The sequence below is a fragment of the Chrysemys picta genome, chromosome 1 (genome assembly GCF_011386835.1).
Source record: "Chrysemys picta bellii isolate R12L10 chromosome 1, ASM1138683v2, whole genome shotgun sequence".
NCBI lineage: Eukaryota > Metazoa > Chordata > Testudines > Emydidae > Chrysemys > Chrysemys picta.
Window position 1 is genome coordinate 137,940,321 of NC_088791.1, and position 17,409 is coordinate 137,957,729.

Sequence of the window (17,409 nt, forward strand, 5' to 3'; positions counted from 1 at the left end):
CTAAATGTAAATTCCATAGGCTCTCTGGTCTCCACAGTAACAAATACTGCCCCCAACTCTCTCTATAGGTCCATAGAACACACCATGGTGCACCAAACATTATCCCAATGGAGGGCTGCCCTAGAAAATAAAGCTGGCATAGCACTGCCCTGTATCCACGGTGGTACGGGGTTGGGACCAGCCCTCACAGCAGACACATCTCTCAGTGCTGCATCTATCAGCCACCGAGTCCACAGGGCTGTTTTCAATTCTTCTGTCAAGCTAGCTACCCCTCTCGGGTAGGTGGATCAACTTAAGCAAAGGGAGAACCCCTCCGGTCGGCATAGGTAGGGTCTACACTAAAGGGCTACAGAGGTGCAGCTGCAGCGCTGCAGCTGTGCCGTTGTAGCCTTTCAAGTGTATAAAAGCCCTTTAACTCCTGTATTTATAACCTCCTCCCCCCCCCCCGCACTCTAGCTCTGCCCTCAGAGGGTGACTAGGGTGTGACCTGCCAGCTGGGTTGCCCATAATGTAACAGAGGCCCAGAGTATCCAGTTAAAATCTATGTCCCCTTCCCACTGCATCTTTCGCTTCCTGTCAGAGAAATAAAGTCAAATGCTGCAGTACAAGGAGTGTGGGTCACACTGACACTCTGAAAGTGCAAAACACTGTGATAATACAGTATAAATATTCTTACTCTACTTCAGCACAGGAAAAATAGCAGCAGATCACAAGAAACAGAGCTATCCTCACTCTTTCTCTGGGCCGTTGGTGTTCACAGTTAGTATTTGTACTTCCTCCTTCCACTTCTTACTAACTACAGGGTTCATTTACACCTGCTGTGACGAAGTGGGAATATTCTTAATGTTTTCTCTGAATACTGTGTGAGTGCCTCAATTTTCCCTCTGCATTTCTTAAGTATCTAGGTGGTGGGATATGGGGGTGTGATTGATGCAGAGCCCAGGGCCAGCTCTGGCTTTTTGGCCACCCCAAGCAAAAAAACCCCCAAAAACCTGCGGCGTGGCTAGAGCGCGGGTGCAGGGGGACCGGCTGGGGGAGAGGGGGAGGGAGCGGGTGGGAGAGAGAGAGAAGGGGGCGGCCAGGGCTACAGCAGGGGCACTGCCACGCGGCCTCACGCTGCGCTGCCTCCTGCCGCGAGGGCTCCACTCCGGTCGGCGGGGAGGGAAGGAAGAGGACTGCCCTGCAGGGCACTCTGGTTCTCCGTGCCGCCGCCCCCTACAGGGCGGCCGGAGCGGAACAAGAACAAACAAAAAAAACAAAAAACAAAAAAAAGGTGGCCGTGCCGCCCTAGGATTGGGCAGAATGCCGCCTCCAACAATCTGCCGCCCCAAGCACCAGCTTGCTCAGCTGGTGCCCGGAGCCGGCCCTGGCAGAGCCCTAAAGGGCCAGTGTGATGCTGTCTGCACAGAGAATGGCCGACGCCCTGTCTCCTGGAAACAGATGGCGTGGGCCCCTCTCCTGCAAATGTGCCAACTGAAGGTGTTGGAGAACAAAGAGATCAGGTGACCTCCTGGCCCGGGAAAGAGGCAAAGGCTGGAGGAGGGGCTGGAGAGTTTCAGTTTGGAGCTGGCTGGGGAAATGGAGGGAGGCCCAGATGGGGCTCTGGCAGTAGCGTAGCTAGGGGGGTGCAGGGGAAGCAGCCGCTTCCCCTCAGCACATTTTCCAAAAGCGACGCCTTTCCAGGCAGCCAGCATTGGGCTATGGACTTGAAGTCTGGAGACGGGTTTTGCATGCAGCCGCCGGCTGGCTCTCGGCTCTGCGCTGCCCTCCCACATCCCCAGCTCTGCTCGCTCGCTCCCTCCGGGGCTGCAGGCAGCGTCGGCTGTTGCCTGGCTCCCCGGGAATGAGGAGGAGGAGGCTCCCATCCCCTCCACCGCTCTGGCTGCTGCTTCTCCGCCCCCCACGCCTCCTCCCCCCTCTTCTCCCCCCGGTGCTGTGCAGCACGGAGATCCGCCGGTGCAGTGCAGTGTCAGGCAGCCCCTCTGCACAGCCCGGGCTCAGCTGGCATCGTGCCTCTGGCAGCAGCTCTCCAGGCTCTGTCCTTTCCTTTCATCCATTACTGCCCACCCCTGCCTGCCCCCCTTCCCAGCAGCTGCCATGCATGGGTCCCGCCTGGGCATTGCACGGAAAGCCCGAATGCCCAGCAGGCACCATCCTCCTCCCTTGCACTGAGCTGCATGCAGCCAGCCCTGTTCGGCTCGAGAGAGCACCTGTGCAATCCCTGCGTGCAAGGATAACGGGGTTTAACCCGCCTGGCTTGCAGCTGCACTTGAGGCTGGGGTGCAGCAGGCTGCGGCGTGGCAGACCAGCCCCAGCAGAGCAGTACCCTGCTGGAGAAGGGGGATTTTTCTGCCGTTGGTTGACACGCTTAGTCAGATTGTCAATGATTTGCTCCGTCTCCCGCCCGCCCCCAGCTGCCCGGCTCGCTAAGCCGAACCCCGCTTGGCGCACCCTGTCCAGGCAGGGGTGGGCTCTGCCGGAAGGGGAAGGGGTGGCAGCACAGCCCCCCAGCCTTTCCACAGCTTATTTGCAGTCTCACTGACATGAGCTAGGCATATATTTCTCTCTCTCATTGCCACTCATTCAAACTTGGCCGGGCTGCCCTCCCCTGCCGAGAGGACCGGGGAAAACAGGGCAGGTGCTGCAGGACAGGAGGCAGGATGAGCTGCTGGGCTGTGAGAAAACTGCCGGCTCCAGAGGGGAGCCCTGTCTGCCTCCTGCAGGAGCCCTGAATGGCTGCCCTGTCCCATGAGGCAGGGCAAAGGGAAGGCAGCCAGCCAGAGGGGGGTTCTTCCCCGGCAGGGGTGGAGATTCTTGGTAATCGCCAGCCCAGCTCCCACCTGGCCTGAAATCCTGTCCCTCCCTGAGACATAGCGAGAGCTGGCAACCCTGGGCTCAGCAGAGGGCCCGATCTCCAGTGCCCTCACCCTTGAGGCACCTTCTAAAAACGGATTTGCAGCCACCTGCTGAAAATACAGGCTGCCCTCCAGCCATGTGGCTAGTGCTCTGTGCTCCCAGGCCAGGGAAATCCAAGCCAAGTCTCATGAGTGGGAGAATTAGTATCTCCTACCCTGGAGCCAGGGGTCAATCCCCAGCCAATGCAGAGAAATCGAATTTCCGTACAGTTAGACCCGGGATAGCGACTGTGGGGAGTTTTTTGCTAACATTTCCTAGAACAGACAAAGCCTGAAAATGCATAAGGGATTGTGCAAGAGAGAAATTAGAAATTGGCCAGGAATAATTCCCTGGGTCTTATGGAAAGTTATTTCCAGTCTGAAGAGCATTTGTGTTATGGAAAATGTTATCCGCCCACTTTGCCTTATAAAAAGAAACCAGACTATCGAATGAAAACTGTTGAATTTATGTTATTCATTAAATGTGCAGTAATCATTTCAAAAGGAATCTAATCCCAAAATAAATTAGAACAGAGCCGTAGAAGTATTTCCTCCTACTCTGCATTGTTGAAGTAGCGTATGTTTATTATGAGAATTGGAATGGCCAACCTAGCCAGCATTATGACACGATGGTTTAGGTGAGTGCGACAAGAACTTGTGAGACTGTATTTTGGGTAGCAATTAATGTATGTAACACTTTGCATGGAGTATGGTCAGGGGCGGCTCCAGGCACTAGCGCAGCAAGCCTGTGCCTGGGGCGGCAAGCCGCGGGGGGGCGGGAGGGGCGGCATGTTGGTTGCTGTGAGGGCGGCAGTCAGGCGGCCTTCGGTGGTGTGCCTGCTGGAGGTCTGCTGGTCCCGTGGTTTCAGCGGCAATTCGGCGGCAAGTACGCTGAAGCCGCGGGACCGGCAAACCACCCGCAGAAACGCTGCCGAATCGGTGTGACCGCAGACCGCCCGCAGGGATGCCGCCGAAGCCCACCTTACTGTCGTGCTTGGGGTGGCAAAAAACATAGAGCCGCCCCTGAGTATGGTAAGGCAGGGTTCTCAGGCCCTACCCAGCAGATGGACCAGAGGAGGCTAGCATGAAATCAGAGCTTTGGCCAATCTGACCATCTTTTCACATTAGACCGTAGTGACTTCCAGCTACTGCTCATTTCTAGATGAAATACCATACAACACCAGAGGTCTAAGGTACACACACACCAGGAGAAGGAACAGATATAGATTTTTATTTTGTACAACATAAAATAAACCCCATTTTTCCAACTGTGGCACATGAAAGAAAACAAACCCCTCCAATACAGTAAAAGTGCGCATAATACTGAAACCAAAGGGCAGGGGAGAGCAGGCACAGCTATGCAGGCTGCTTACAACAGAAGGAGAGGAACAGAACACTTCAGATTAATCCTTTTATTAACAAAAAAAAAAGGTTTAAGACAGTCGTGTGTAGAAGTAGCAAAGTCCACAGAGGCTATGGGGAAGGCTGCCAAGCTGCTCTTTGGACTGGGTTATAGGAAAGATGGGCGAAGACAGGGCTGGGCCATGAGTCACCTTTACAAAGAGCCCGGCAGTGCTAGGCATCCAGAAGATGACTGTAAATTCAATAGGATACCACAGGACCCATGGGTGCACCACAGAGAAACCCTCCATTTCTCCAGTTGGTGGGAGCATTTTGGGCCCCAGTCCACCAGAGATGCACGTAAATATCCCCACTGAATCGAATGGAGCTACAGTTTACTTAGGCCTTGGCTACACTTGCAGATGTACAGCGCTGTGAGTTAAACCTGACTTCGTGCAGCTGAGTAGGGAAAGCGCTGCAGTCTGTCCACACTGACAGCTGCCCAGCGCACTGTCGTGGCCACATTTGCGGCAATTGCAGTGCTATTGGGAGCAGTGCATAATGGGCAGCTATCCCACAGAGCACCTTTTTCCATTCTGGCGCCGTGGGTTGTGGGAAGGGGGCGTGGGTGCGGGGAATTCTGGGTCCTGTCCCAATGCCCCGTGATGCATCGCTTCACAATCCAGAAATCCCTTTGTTTCCGTCCACCTTTGGCGCCATCTTTCAATGGTTTCTGTGCAGCGCGATCTGTCTGCGGGAAATAGAGTCCGAACTGCTGAGGAGTATGCTGATGAGTCTCGCCAGCACGTCACGTTTGAAGAACTATTCCTTAAGATCCAAAGTGACAGTGAGAGTGAGGGTGAGGTGTCCGATGATGCTATCGAGCCGCGTAACGCGTACGACACAAAATTGCTTGTGGCATTCACGGACATGCTCAGCACCATGGAACGCTGCTTTTGGGCTCAGGAAACAAGCACTGAGTGGTGGGATCACATCTTCATGGAAGTCTGGGATGACGAGCAGTGGCTGCAGAACTTTCGGATGAGAAAAGCCACTTTCATGGGATTGTGTGAGGAGCTTGCCCCCACCCTGCAGTGCAAGGACACGAGATTGAGAGCTGCCCTGCCAGTGGAGAAGCGGGTGGCTATTGCAATCTGGAAGCTGGCAACTCCAGACAGCTACCAGTCGGTCGCAAACCAGTTTGGAGTGGGAAAGTCGACAGTTGGAATCATGTTGTTGCAAGTTTGCAAGGCCATTAATCGCATCCTACTCAGCAGAACCGTGACTCTGGGTAACGTGCAGGAAATAGTGGATGGCTTTACACAAATGGGGTTCCCTAACTGTGGAGGGGAGATAGATGGGACGCGCATTCCTATTCTGGCACCACCCCACCTAGGATCCGAGTATGTTAATCGGAAGGGGTATTTCTCTATGGTTCTCCAGGCGCTTGTGGATCACCGTGGGCATTTCATTGACATTAACACAGGCTGGCCCGGAAAGGTGCATGACGCCCGCATCTTTTGGAACACTTGGCTGTTCAGGAAGATGCAGGCCGGGACTTTTTTCCCAGAGCGGAAGATCACGGTAGGGGAAGTTGAAATGCCCATTGTGATCCTTGGAGATCCCGCTTACCCGTTAATGCCGTGGCTCATGAAACCCTAGACAGGGAGCCTTGACAGCAGCAAGGAACAGTTCAACTACAGGCTGAGCTGGTGCCGAATGACTGTGGAGTGTGCCTTTGGCCATTTAAAGGGCCGCTGGTGATCTCTGTATGGGAAGCTGAACTTGGCCGAAAACAGCATCCCCGCGATTATATCCGCGTGCTGTGCCATCCATAATATTTGTGAAGGGAAGGGTGAAAGCTTCACTCAGGCATGGACCTCCGAGGTTCAACACCTGGAGGCTGAATTTGCACAGCCAGAGAGCAGGGCTATTACAGGGGCCCAGCGCGGAGCTGCAAGGATTAGGGATGCCTTGAGGGAGCAATCTGAGGCTGAAAACCAGCAGTGATATCTGGTGCCCTGCACGGGAGTGAAGTGCAGTAGTTCCAATCTTTATGAATCAGTGTCTGCTAAGCAGACAAGCAGACTTGCAGTGCCTGTTTATTTCCTGGGCTAAGGAGTCTTTTACTTTATGCAATAATAAAGAATGTTTTCAAAGCCAAAGAATCCATTTATTGAAAAGAAAAAAAATTATTTCTTGAAAAGAAACAAGGGGGTGGAGTGGGGAACAGTACAATCACAGATACGCATATGTCCTGTCTGGTGTGCTGTGCAGTGGGTGCTACACTTCAGGACAGCTATACTGCATGGTGATGGAAGTTGAGTGCAGAGGGTAAGGGTCGTGGTCTTCAGGGCTGGGTGGTGAAGATACTGGTGTTGGAGGCAGCGGGTGGCGTGAAGAACACGGAAGTTGGGGAAAGTGGGTTGGAGGTGACAGTAGGGCACAATGGAAAGAGTTTTTGGACAAGAGCTGTGGGGGGGGTGTTTGCGGTACTGCTCCTCTTTCTGCATGGCTACCAGCTCCTGGATAGCATCTGCTTGGCGCTCCAGGATGCTTATGAGCCTATCAGTGCTTTGCTGCCGGTGCGCGGTGCTTTGCCGCTGGTGCGCTGTGTTTTCCTGGCGGATCCTGCTTTCTCTCTCCCTCCAGTTCTGTGCTTTCTCATTCTCTTTAATAGATTGCTGCATCAGTTCTTGCAGCATATCTTCTTTGCTTTTTCGCGGTCTCTTCCTGAGTCTTTGCAGTCTCTGAGCAGGCAATAAGAGGGATGGCTGTGGTCTCAAGGTTGATGCAGCTGTATAGGCAAAATGCAACATTTAACAGAGGCAGCATTGTTTATACCAGACAGAGTAATGATTTCCCCCACACTTAAGGAGTAGAAAACACACAGGGTCTACACAATAGCATAATTTTCCCGTCTGAAACAGAGCACACATATCCCACGGGAGCCTCAAAATGGTGAGTAAGGGGGACTGATTGTTTCAGGGCTGCACTGTCCTCTGGGTTTCTGTGCCTTGGGGAGAGCCAACAGCTTCAGGGGGCACCTACGCTGAACACTGTCCCAACATTTTCCACAGGAGTTCGTCCTGGACAATATCTCGCTGCTGAGGGTGACCTGGGAAGCAAGGGAGGGTCTTCTACTGCAAAGCGGCTTCCGCCCTGGCCCATATGCAGCTTGCCTGTTTGCAGCAATGGTCCCCCCACCCCTCGCGGCACAGTGGTGCGGACATGTTAGCCTGGCTGGGACAAGGACCACGGTGGCTCTCCCCATAAACCTGTGCAAGCGCATTGCACACGTTCTGGATGAGACATTCGAGGAGATTACCGAGGCCGATTACCGCGATGTGATAAACCACATCAACGCACTATTCTGCATCTAGGCATGCATGCCTAACCCTCCTCTCTGAAAGAGCCCGCACTGAAAAAATTCCTACCTGAAAAAAAAAAAAACGCTTACCGGGAACCTGCTCTTCTGTTTGTCCTCCACCAAGTACCGTCCGCTGCGACTGGCTACCTTCCTCCTGGCTCTAGAAGAGCTCCTGGCTGCATAGCTCCAGGGATTCTGGGGTGTCTCCATCTGGCCCACCACCATCACTCCTGTTTTCCTCCTCCTCCTCCTTCCCCCCCACCCCACCGGCTCTGAAGTGTCCATGGTGGTGCTCAGAGTGGGGTTAATCCCAAGTATCGCATCCAGCTCTTTGTAGAATCGGCAGGTCGCGGGGGGAGCACCCGAGTGGCCGTTTGCATCGCGGGCTTTGCAGTAGGCACTCCGCAGCTCCTTCACTTTAATCCTGCACTGCAGGGCGTCCCGGTCATGGCCCCTTTCCATCATGTCCTTTGATACCTTCCCGAAGGAATCGTAATTCCTACGGCTGGAGCGCAGCTGTACGGCAGCTGTACAGCTTCCTCCCCCAAACACTGATGAGGTCCAGCAACCTCCATGCTGGGGCTCGCTTGGCACGTGGAGGCTTGGTCACCTGAAAAGATTCGCTGATAGCAGTCCACGCCACGCCGGGCTGAGCAAACAGGAAGGGGATTTTTAAAATTCCCGGGGAATGTAAAGGGTCGGTCACATGGTTGGTTACCTGAGGCCAGGGCAGTAGAGTTTGAACTGATGACCAGACTGGCTAGAACAGGCATTGTGGGATACTGCTGAAGAATTCTGGAGGCCATTCACAGCGCATTGGGCGGCCACACTGGCGCCGCAGCGCTGCAGCTGCAGTGCAATACTCGCTATTCCTCTCGGAGAGGTGGAGTACATGCAGCGCTGCAACCACGGAGATACAGCGCTGCAAATGCCTTGCCAGTGTGGACGGGGAGTGAGTTACAGCGCTGGGGGAGCCTTTACAGTTCTGTAACTCACAAGTGTAGCCAAGGCCTTAGAAAGTGACTTCTCCTATATAGGTCATAAGGATCCTATCTGTCTGAATACTGGCTGCTCTTTCTTTCTTTGATCTGCAGACTGACTGATGCTTTTCAGATGTCAGTTGTGGATACAGGAGGATTTCTTTGCATCTTCTCTCTTGGCCCCAGCTACTGTTCTCCCTTCTTGTTGCACTGATAGTGGGTGGGTGTGTCTCGCCTTTTTTTTTTTTTAAATCATAGTGACAGTCTTGTCCTCTTCTTCTCTCCTGATGTCAGTGTAGATGCAGGCAGTCATATAGTATCTCAAATGCAAAGCTGCATTTCACTGATCTGAGGTTTGAAGAACAATGTTGAACTAGCTGTTTTACAGGATGTCTAGATTTCATTCCTGTAGTAACAGAACTGGTGATAGGAAAGCAGGAAGAGGTTTGTTTTTTGTTGTTGGTTTTGTGTGTGTGTGTGTGTGTGTGTGTACAGCTTAAATTGGTTAAAAACCCTAATTTTCAGTACTCAGTGTTTCAAAAATGTTAGACTGCCAACCTCTGTCGTAGAGATGTCTTTTGTTTAAAAAAAAAAAAACCATGAATAAAGCTACTTTGAGGGAAATTACTGCTTTGTCCAACCCCGAAGAGCTATGAGATCTTTGCTCACCAATTCTCATAAAACTTGTATTTGTCATGCCTTTTTGGTGACTTTAGTATTACGATCTATTATAAATAAAGTGCATTTCATTGATTGATTTTAAAATGAAATTAGTAACTGGAAAAAATGGCCAGTATTGTTTTTTAAACCTGTGACAATTATAAACAACCAGGGCCGGCTTTAGCAAGAGCGGGGCCCGATTCCTGGAGGCGTGGCTTGCCGCAAGCCCAGCCCCCAGGAATCGGGCCCTGCTCCGGCCGGAGCTCCAGCCGGGGTCGTGGTGCTTGGGTCTGGCCCGGAGCCACTTAGCCAGGGCCGGGCTGGAGCTGAGCCGGGGGGGCTGGGCCGGACCTGGAGCCGCTCAGCCGGGGCCAGGCTCGAGCCGCGGGGGCCGGGCCGGACCCGGAGCCGAGCCAGGCCGCGGGGGCCGGGCCGGAGCCAAACTGGGGGGCCGGACACAGGCCGGGTCCGAACCAGGCCGCGGGGCCTGGGCCGGAGCCGAACCAAGCAGGCCGGACTGGCGCCCCAGGTCCGGAGCTGCTGGGGCCGGAGGTGCTCGGCCAGGGCTGGACTGGGCCGCGCCGCGCCTCCCCGGAGCCCTTCTCACACCCCCCACCACCCCAGCTTACCTGGTGCTGCCTGCCTGCCCCTGCTTCTTTTCAGACTTCCCGCGAACCTCTGATTCGCGGGAAGCAGGGGCGGGGGAGCAGCAGGGGGCGGAGCGCTCAGGAGAGGGGAGGAGAGGGAAGTGAGCTGGGGGCGGGGTGGAGAGCTGCGGCGCGGGGCCCTCTTGGCGCGGGGCCCAATTCAGCCGAATCGGCTGAATCGGCCTAAAGCCGGTCCTGTAAACAACTGTATTCTGTCATTTACTTTCTAGAAACTAACGTACATCTAAGTATAATCTAAAGTTCTCCTGTGAAATGCCGGCTGTGCAAACCCTTCCGTGGTTGGATCATTCTTGTGTTTTTATTTTAAGTACAAATAAATATGTATAACGAATTTAAAAGTATGTAATTAGTAATTTGATATGTCGGGTGGTGCCTTTTTTTGTGTTCGCTCCCCCTGATGTTAGAACCTGGCTACGCCACTGGGCTCTTGCCTTCCCGGCCCCAACATGAACCTGACTGAGGGGTCCTGTTCCCTGTACCTACAAGTTCTGTTTTGGATTGTGTTCCTGTTGTCTAATAAACCTTCTGTTTTACTGGCTGGCTGAGAGTCATGTCTGACTGCGGATTTGGGGTGCAGGGCCCTCTGGTTTCCCCAGGAGCCCCCCCCCCCCACGGTACGAACTCGCTGTGGGAAGCACACTGTGTGAGAAGGGGATGCTGAATACTCCGAGGTCAGACCCAGGAAGGTCGAAACTGTGTAAGCTTCTTGCCCTGGAGACAGTCTGCTCACAGAGAGGAGTAATATTCCCCCAGAGTCCTGACTGGATTCATATGGAATAGTTCCAGAGCATTGTCCGGTGACTCTGTGACACCTGCTCAGAGTATAGGAGTCTTAATGTGAGAATCAGACCATACATAACTTTAATAATCCCTGTCTTAAGTGCAATATTAATCTCATCTTTAAATATGGAGTCACTACTGTCCTCTGTATGTATATTTAGGGTTACCATACGTCCGGTTTTTCCCGGACATGTCCGGCTTTTCGGCAATCAAACCCCCATCCGGGGGGAATTGCCAAAAAGCCGAACATGTCCGGGAAAATGCCGGCCGGGCACTTCCCCTCCTGTGGCTGCTCTGCTCCTCCCCTGACTCTTCGGCTCTGTTTAAGAGCCGAGCTGCCCGAGCGCTATGGGCTTCAGGCAGCCCCCTTGCCTCCGGACCCCAGCCGCCGGCCGGGCACTTCCCCTCCCAGGCTCCAGCGGCGCAGGGTCCGGAAGCACGGGGGCTGCCCAAAGCCGGTAGCGCTGGGGCAGCTCGGCTCTTAAACAGAGCCGAAGAGTCAGGGGAGGAGCAGAGCCTCCGGCCGCGGCGGCTCTGCTCCTCCCTGACTCTTCAGCTCTGTTTAAGAGCCGAGCGCTACGGGCTTTGGGCAGCCCCCATGCCTCCGGACCCTGCACCGCCGGAGCCCGGGAGGGGAAGTGCCCGGCTGGGGGCGCAGGGTCCGGAGGCAAGGGGGCTGCCCGAAGCCCAAGCGCTACCGGCTTCACGGTTTGCCGGGCAGCCTCCAGACCCTGCGCCCCCGGCTGGGCGCTTCCCCTCCCGGGCTCCAGCTGCACTGGGGAAGCGCCAGCCAGGGGCGCAGGGTCTGGGGGCTGCCCGGCAAACTGTGAAGCTGGTAGCGCTCGGGCAGCCCTTTCCGCGTGGCTGGGAGTGGGAGGGAGGAGGGGGCGGTGTTAGGGCGGGGTTGGGGTGGGGCTGGGGTGGGAAATGGGCGGGGCCAGGACCTCATGGAGGGTCCTCTTTTTTTATTTGTTAAGTATGGTAACCCTAGTATATTTTTATAACTGTTTACATATTTAGGAAGATTTGACAGGTTTACAGATCATATTTTGGGAACACTTTGGCTCCTTTGAAATGCAAGGTGCCGTACACACTGTATAAATGTCCAATGACCTAATCACCAGAAAGAGTCTTGGCTTCTCCCATAAGGAACTTCAACATCTTTACATGCTCACAGTGAACAAAGTTTTAAAATGAAAAATACATATGCTTAGAAAAAAATGGGACTTCCTCCCCATTGCCCAGAGGTCACTCACCCCTCCAAGCATCATCTCCAGCCAAGACAATAGCTAGAGTTCATGAGAAAGGTAACTCAAGTGTCCACAGTTGCAGACCTGGCCTGGAAAAACCCAGCTGAGTGTAGAAAAGACTAGTGTTGTAAATCACACCTATCTCACAGCACTGCCACTATCAGTGTGTGGGGTGAGCACTAAGCGCTTTTGCACAGAGCGTTTTGGTAACCAGGGGCCTGATGTGCCAGGTGTTCCTGAGCATTATCCACTCACATTGACTCCTTAGGGAGGTGATAGCGCTCCACATTGTGCAAGCTCTGATCTCAGAGCTGGGGAATTTTTTCCGTCCATCACCTCCTGCATTTCTGAGTAGAGAGACAAATGAAACCCTTGAGAGAGGTTGTTCCCTCTATCACTGCACAGTGGTGAGGGTTACCTTCCACTTGGCACAAAAACCTGTGTTTTACCTCACATCTGTGTGTTATTTCTAATGCAGTACCAGCAGGGAGTGTTATTCAGCATATTTTGTGTCTCTGTGAGCCCAGGTCGTTCTGAGGCGCTCAGACTGTTGTATGGAGAGAGCCGATGCAATGGGACAGTCGAGATTTTCCTCCATGGTGCGTGGGGCAGAGTCCTGGATGACCACTGGGACATGGACGATGCCAGCGTGGTGTGCAGACAGCTCCAGTGTGGAGTCGCTGAGAAAGCTTATAACCCACCTAAGTCTGAGCGAGGAAGGGGCCCCGTGGGGCTGAAAAGTGTCCGATGTGGAGGAAATGAGACTCGTCTGACTCTCTGTGACAACTCCCTATCTGAGACAGCCCAGACAGGAATTGCTGAGGACGTCGGTGTCATTTGCTCAGGTGACTTAGTGTGAAAATCTTCTAAATATCCTGTCCTTGTTCAGTGGGAACATAACCCACCCTAGGGCCTGCCTCCACCCCACCTTGTGCTGTGATCTCAGTAGTCCTTGAAATGATGTGGATCTGAGGTTCAAACTGTGACCCGTTTATAGTAAAAATATATTATATACAGAACAAAGCATAGCCATGTTATACGGTTAATGCACTATAGCAACTTCTCTCTCTCTCTCTCTCTCTCTCTCCTATATTTTTATGTTAAAAAAATTTCATGAAAACTTTTTTCCTGTGAAAAATCTTCACAATAAGATTACAAACTTTCACAAAAAGTCTGTTTTCATTGAAAATGTTCAGATTTTTGTTGAAAAACTTGGACTGTTGATTAACCACAGTTAACTCATGCATTTAACTAAAAAAATTAATCGAGATTTTAAAAAAAATCATTATTAATCATAGTTTAATCACACTGTTAAACAATAGAATACCAAATGAAAATTGTTTTATTTTAGCATGCAGTTATTTTTTGTACATAAAATCTACATTTGTAAGTTCAACTTCCATGATAAAGAGATTGCACTACAGTACTTGTAGTAGCTGAATTGATAAATACTATTTCTTTCATTTTTTATACTTCAAATATTTGGAATAAAAAATAGATATAAAGTGAGCACTGTACACTTTCTATTGTGTTGTAATTGAAATCAATATATTTGAAACAGTAGAAAACATCCAAAATATTTAAATACATGGTATTCTATTATTGTTTAACAGCACGATTAATCACGATTAATTTTTTTTAATCATTAGCTCTATGAAAAACCCAAATTTATTTGTGAAACATGAAAAATATTCATGGTCATTCATATTTTGTGGGGAAAAAGATGAACTTCCAAGCAGATCTAGTGTGTATAGTGGCTTCTTGATTTTAAAGTCTTAAAAAACATGCTGTCTTGTATCAGAAAACAATAGTAAGAAAAGGAAGTCAGATGCAACCTGTTTTGACCAAGACTGCCATGGATAGTAGCTCTGGGCTAGATCCCACAAGGGACTTGGGCATTGCAAGGTCTGACTCCTAGGTACCTTGCCATCCAATGGAATCCTCAGCTCTGAGTCACACACCCAGCTCCCCGTACAATGCACGGGGAGAGTTAGGCACCAGAAGCCAGAAAGCTGAACAGTGAACCACCTAAATTTGCCAGCAGTGAAATGCCAAGGAAGGGAGTAGGACCTAGATAGACAAAGTTCTTTAGATGCCAACCTGCTATTGATCTAAGCCTCAGCCCCCTGACACACAGGCAGAGGTAAACACCTCTGCTCAGGGATCTCAGTCATGAACCCACTCCTGGAGCAAGGCATGTAAGCCAGGTCAGCTCTCTCATCTCCCCATTTTACCCATAACCCAGTGGGTAACGCACTCAGCTGGGAGGTGGGAAATCCACGTTCAAACCCTGCTCTGCCTGATTTGGAGCAAGGACATGAACACAGGTGAGTGCCCTAGTCACTATAGACTATAGCAGGGGTCGGCAACGTTCAGCACGCGGCTCGCCAGGGTAAGCACCCTAGCGGGCCGGGCCAGTTTATTTACCTGTTGACGCGGCAGGTTCGGCCGATCGCGGCCCCCACTGGCTGCGGTTTGCCATCCCGGGCCAATGGGGGTGGCGGGAAGTGGCGCGGGCCGAGGGATGTGCTGGCCGCGGCTTCCCGCCGTCCCCATTGGCCCGGGACAGCGAACCGCGGCTAGTGGGGGCCGCGATCGGCCGAACCTGCCGCGTCAGCAGGTAAATAAACTGGCCCGGCCCGCTAGGGTGCTTACCCTGGCGAGCCGTGTGCCGAACGTTGCCGACCCCTGGACTATAGGATATGCTCAGGTGGGTCTCTCCTGCTGGAAATGTTCCACTTTGTACAAATAATCGGTCACTGAATCAGAAAAATGCTAGAGGTTGATTCTAGCTGTTGGCCAGGGCAATCACCTGGGATATGGGAGAGGCAAGTCCCTGCTTCAATAAATATGTAACGATTTATACATTATGTATTTATAAATTAGGTAGCTACGTACCTTTGTGGATCTAGTCCTCTGTCACTTAGGAAACACATCAAAGTTGCTGTTCTAATGTGACCTTGTTAAGTCCTAATCATATAACTGTGCAATTTTCCTTCATTTAAAGGAAAAGAAGGAAAAAGGAATCTGTGATGGGATTTTTTTCATTGTTCTTGGTTGTACATGACTATTGTACAAGATAATTCCATTGTTCTTTTTGCTGGTATATTATTTACATTAAGGTCCCACTGTAAACGTAAACAAGTAACAGATATTTTAACTATGTCCCGTGTGGCAAAGTACCTTCTTCCCCTCAGCAGGCTCAGTCCTTTTTGCCTTGGAGACACAGGCTTGGGCAAGGCAGATCCTTACAGATAGCACAGGGTCCGGCTATTCCTTTCCCGAGTCAGTCCCTTGTGCTTGTTTTCCTTCCCTTCTGGGGAGGGAGTGCAGCTTCCTTCCCGGAATGGTTCAGTGTCTAGCTGCACACAGCCTACTGGCAGCTTCCCTGCTTCTCTCAGGCTAGGTCTACACTACCTGCCTGAATCGGCGGGTAGAAATCGACCTTTCGGGGATCGATTTATCGCGTCCCGTTGGGACGCGACAATCGGTCCCCGAATCGACACTCTTACTCCACGAGCGGAGGTGGGAGTAAGCGCCGTCGACAGGAAGCCGCAGAAGTCGATTTTGCCGCCGTCCTCACAGCGGGGTAAGTCGGCTGCGATACGTCGAATTCAGCTACGCTATTCACGTAGCTGAATTTGCGTATCTTAAATCGACTCCCCCCTGTAGTGTAGATGTCCCCTCACTCTCTCACCTCCCTCTTTCCACGCAGGGGAGGATTTTAAAAGGTCTCAAGCATTTGGAGCCAGCTGAACCTAATTAGTTTCCTAGTAACCCCTTTTCCAGCTGAACCTTGTTTCCCCGTGATTATCTCTACTCAGTGGACTGGGAGAGGCCTTTTAACCCCCTGGGACTAATTACTACTCCTCCCCCCGCTTTGTAGCTGTTTGTCCTGGTTTACCACATATTCCTCCCCCCCCCCCACCTCTACGGGGTTGGGCTACTTGGGTCGGAAAGCAGTGCACTCTCGACAGGCCATCCACATTGCCATGTTGGGTTCCAGACCTATTGTACGGTGAAGTGGAAGGGTTGAAGTGACAGTAACCATCTTGTTACTCTCGCGTTTTTGTACTTGTTTTGGTGCATCCACTGCGGAGGGGCATGGTCCGTGACAAGGGTAAACCTCCGTCCAAGTAGATAGTAGTGGAGGCTTTCTATGGCCCATTTTACTGCCAGGCATTCCTTCTCCACTACGGCGTATTTCCGTTCCCTAGGCAGGAACTTCCTACTGAGGAAGAGGATGGGGTGTTCGTCGTCTCCGACCATTTGTGAAAGTACCGCCCCCAACCCTACTTCAGAGGCGTTGGTTTGTAGGATAAACTCCTTCCCCCAATCTGGGGCTACTAGTACGGGGTCTGTGCAGAGGGCCGCCCTGAGATCTGCAAAAGCGCCTTCGGCCACAGCAGACCATTTTACTATGTCTGGGCCCCGAGCTTTTGTTAGGTCCATTAATGGGCATGCCATAGTGGCGAAGTGGGGAATGACCCGCCTATAGTACCCCACTAGTCCCAGGAATGCTCTGTCCTGTTTTTCCCGGAGTGGTCGGGGCCACTTCTGTATAACTTCTAACTTGTTGAGTTGGGGCTTCACCACTCCCCTCCCCACTATATACCCGAGGTACTTGGCCTCAGCTAACCCGATTGAATATTTGGAGGGATTTACAGTCAGCCCCGCCTTCCTCACTGTGTCCAGGACCGCTTCCACCTTCTCCAAGTGCATCTCCCAGTCAGGGCTATATATGATGACGTCGTCGAGATAGGCTGCAGCGTACTTGCCATGGGGTCGCAACAGTTTGTCCATTAGCCGTTGGAAAGTAGTGGGAGCCCCATGCAACCCAAAGGGGAGGATGGTGTACTGATACAGACCCTCTGGAGTTGCAAAGGCTGTCTTCTCCTTGTCGGCCTTGGCCAGGGGGATCTGCCAATAGCCCTTGGTCAGGTCAAGGGTAGACATAAACCGTGTTTTTCCCAGTCTGTCAATTAGCTCATCTATCCTGGGTATAGGGTACGCCTCAAATTGGGACACCTCATTCAGCTTGCGGAAGTCATTGCAGAACCTCATACTGCCGTCAGGCTTAGGCACTAAAACCACGGGACTTGACCATTGGCTATGAGATTCTTCGATGACTCCTAAGGTCAGCATTTTCCTGACCTCTGTCCTGATCTCTTCTCTTTTGGCCTCCGGGATCCAGTATGGCTTGACATTCACCTTCACTCCAGGCTCTGTGAGGATGTGATGGTGAACCTCAGTAGTCCTGCCTGGCTTTTCCGAGAACACATCCTGGTTGCATTTGATCAGGCTGATCACTTCCGATGGTTGTTCCGGAGTCAACTCCGGAGATATTCCCACCAGATTGGGCTGGTTGCTTTTAGGGGATGGTGCCCCCAGCACAACCTCTGGAGCTTTTCTATCCTGCCAAGGCTTCAGCAGATTTATATGGTAGATCTGCTCCAGCTTCCGGCA

At 52.1% G+C, this 17,409-nt stretch overlaps 1 protein-coding gene across 1 annotated transcript in view; it reads left to right on the forward strand.

The window, feature by feature from the left end:
- Nucleotides 1-17,409, forward strand: part of LOC122172996 (antigen WC1.1-like) — a 64,371-nt gene that overhangs the window by 16,231 nt on the left and 30,731 nt on the right. Inside the window, exon 4 of the mRNA XM_065584730.1 lies at nucleotides 12,471-12,788. Within this exon, the coding sequence (XP_065440802.1) occupies nucleotides 12,471-12,788 (318 nt within the window). The remainder of the gene's footprint in view (nucleotides 1-12,470; nucleotides 12,789-17,409) is intronic.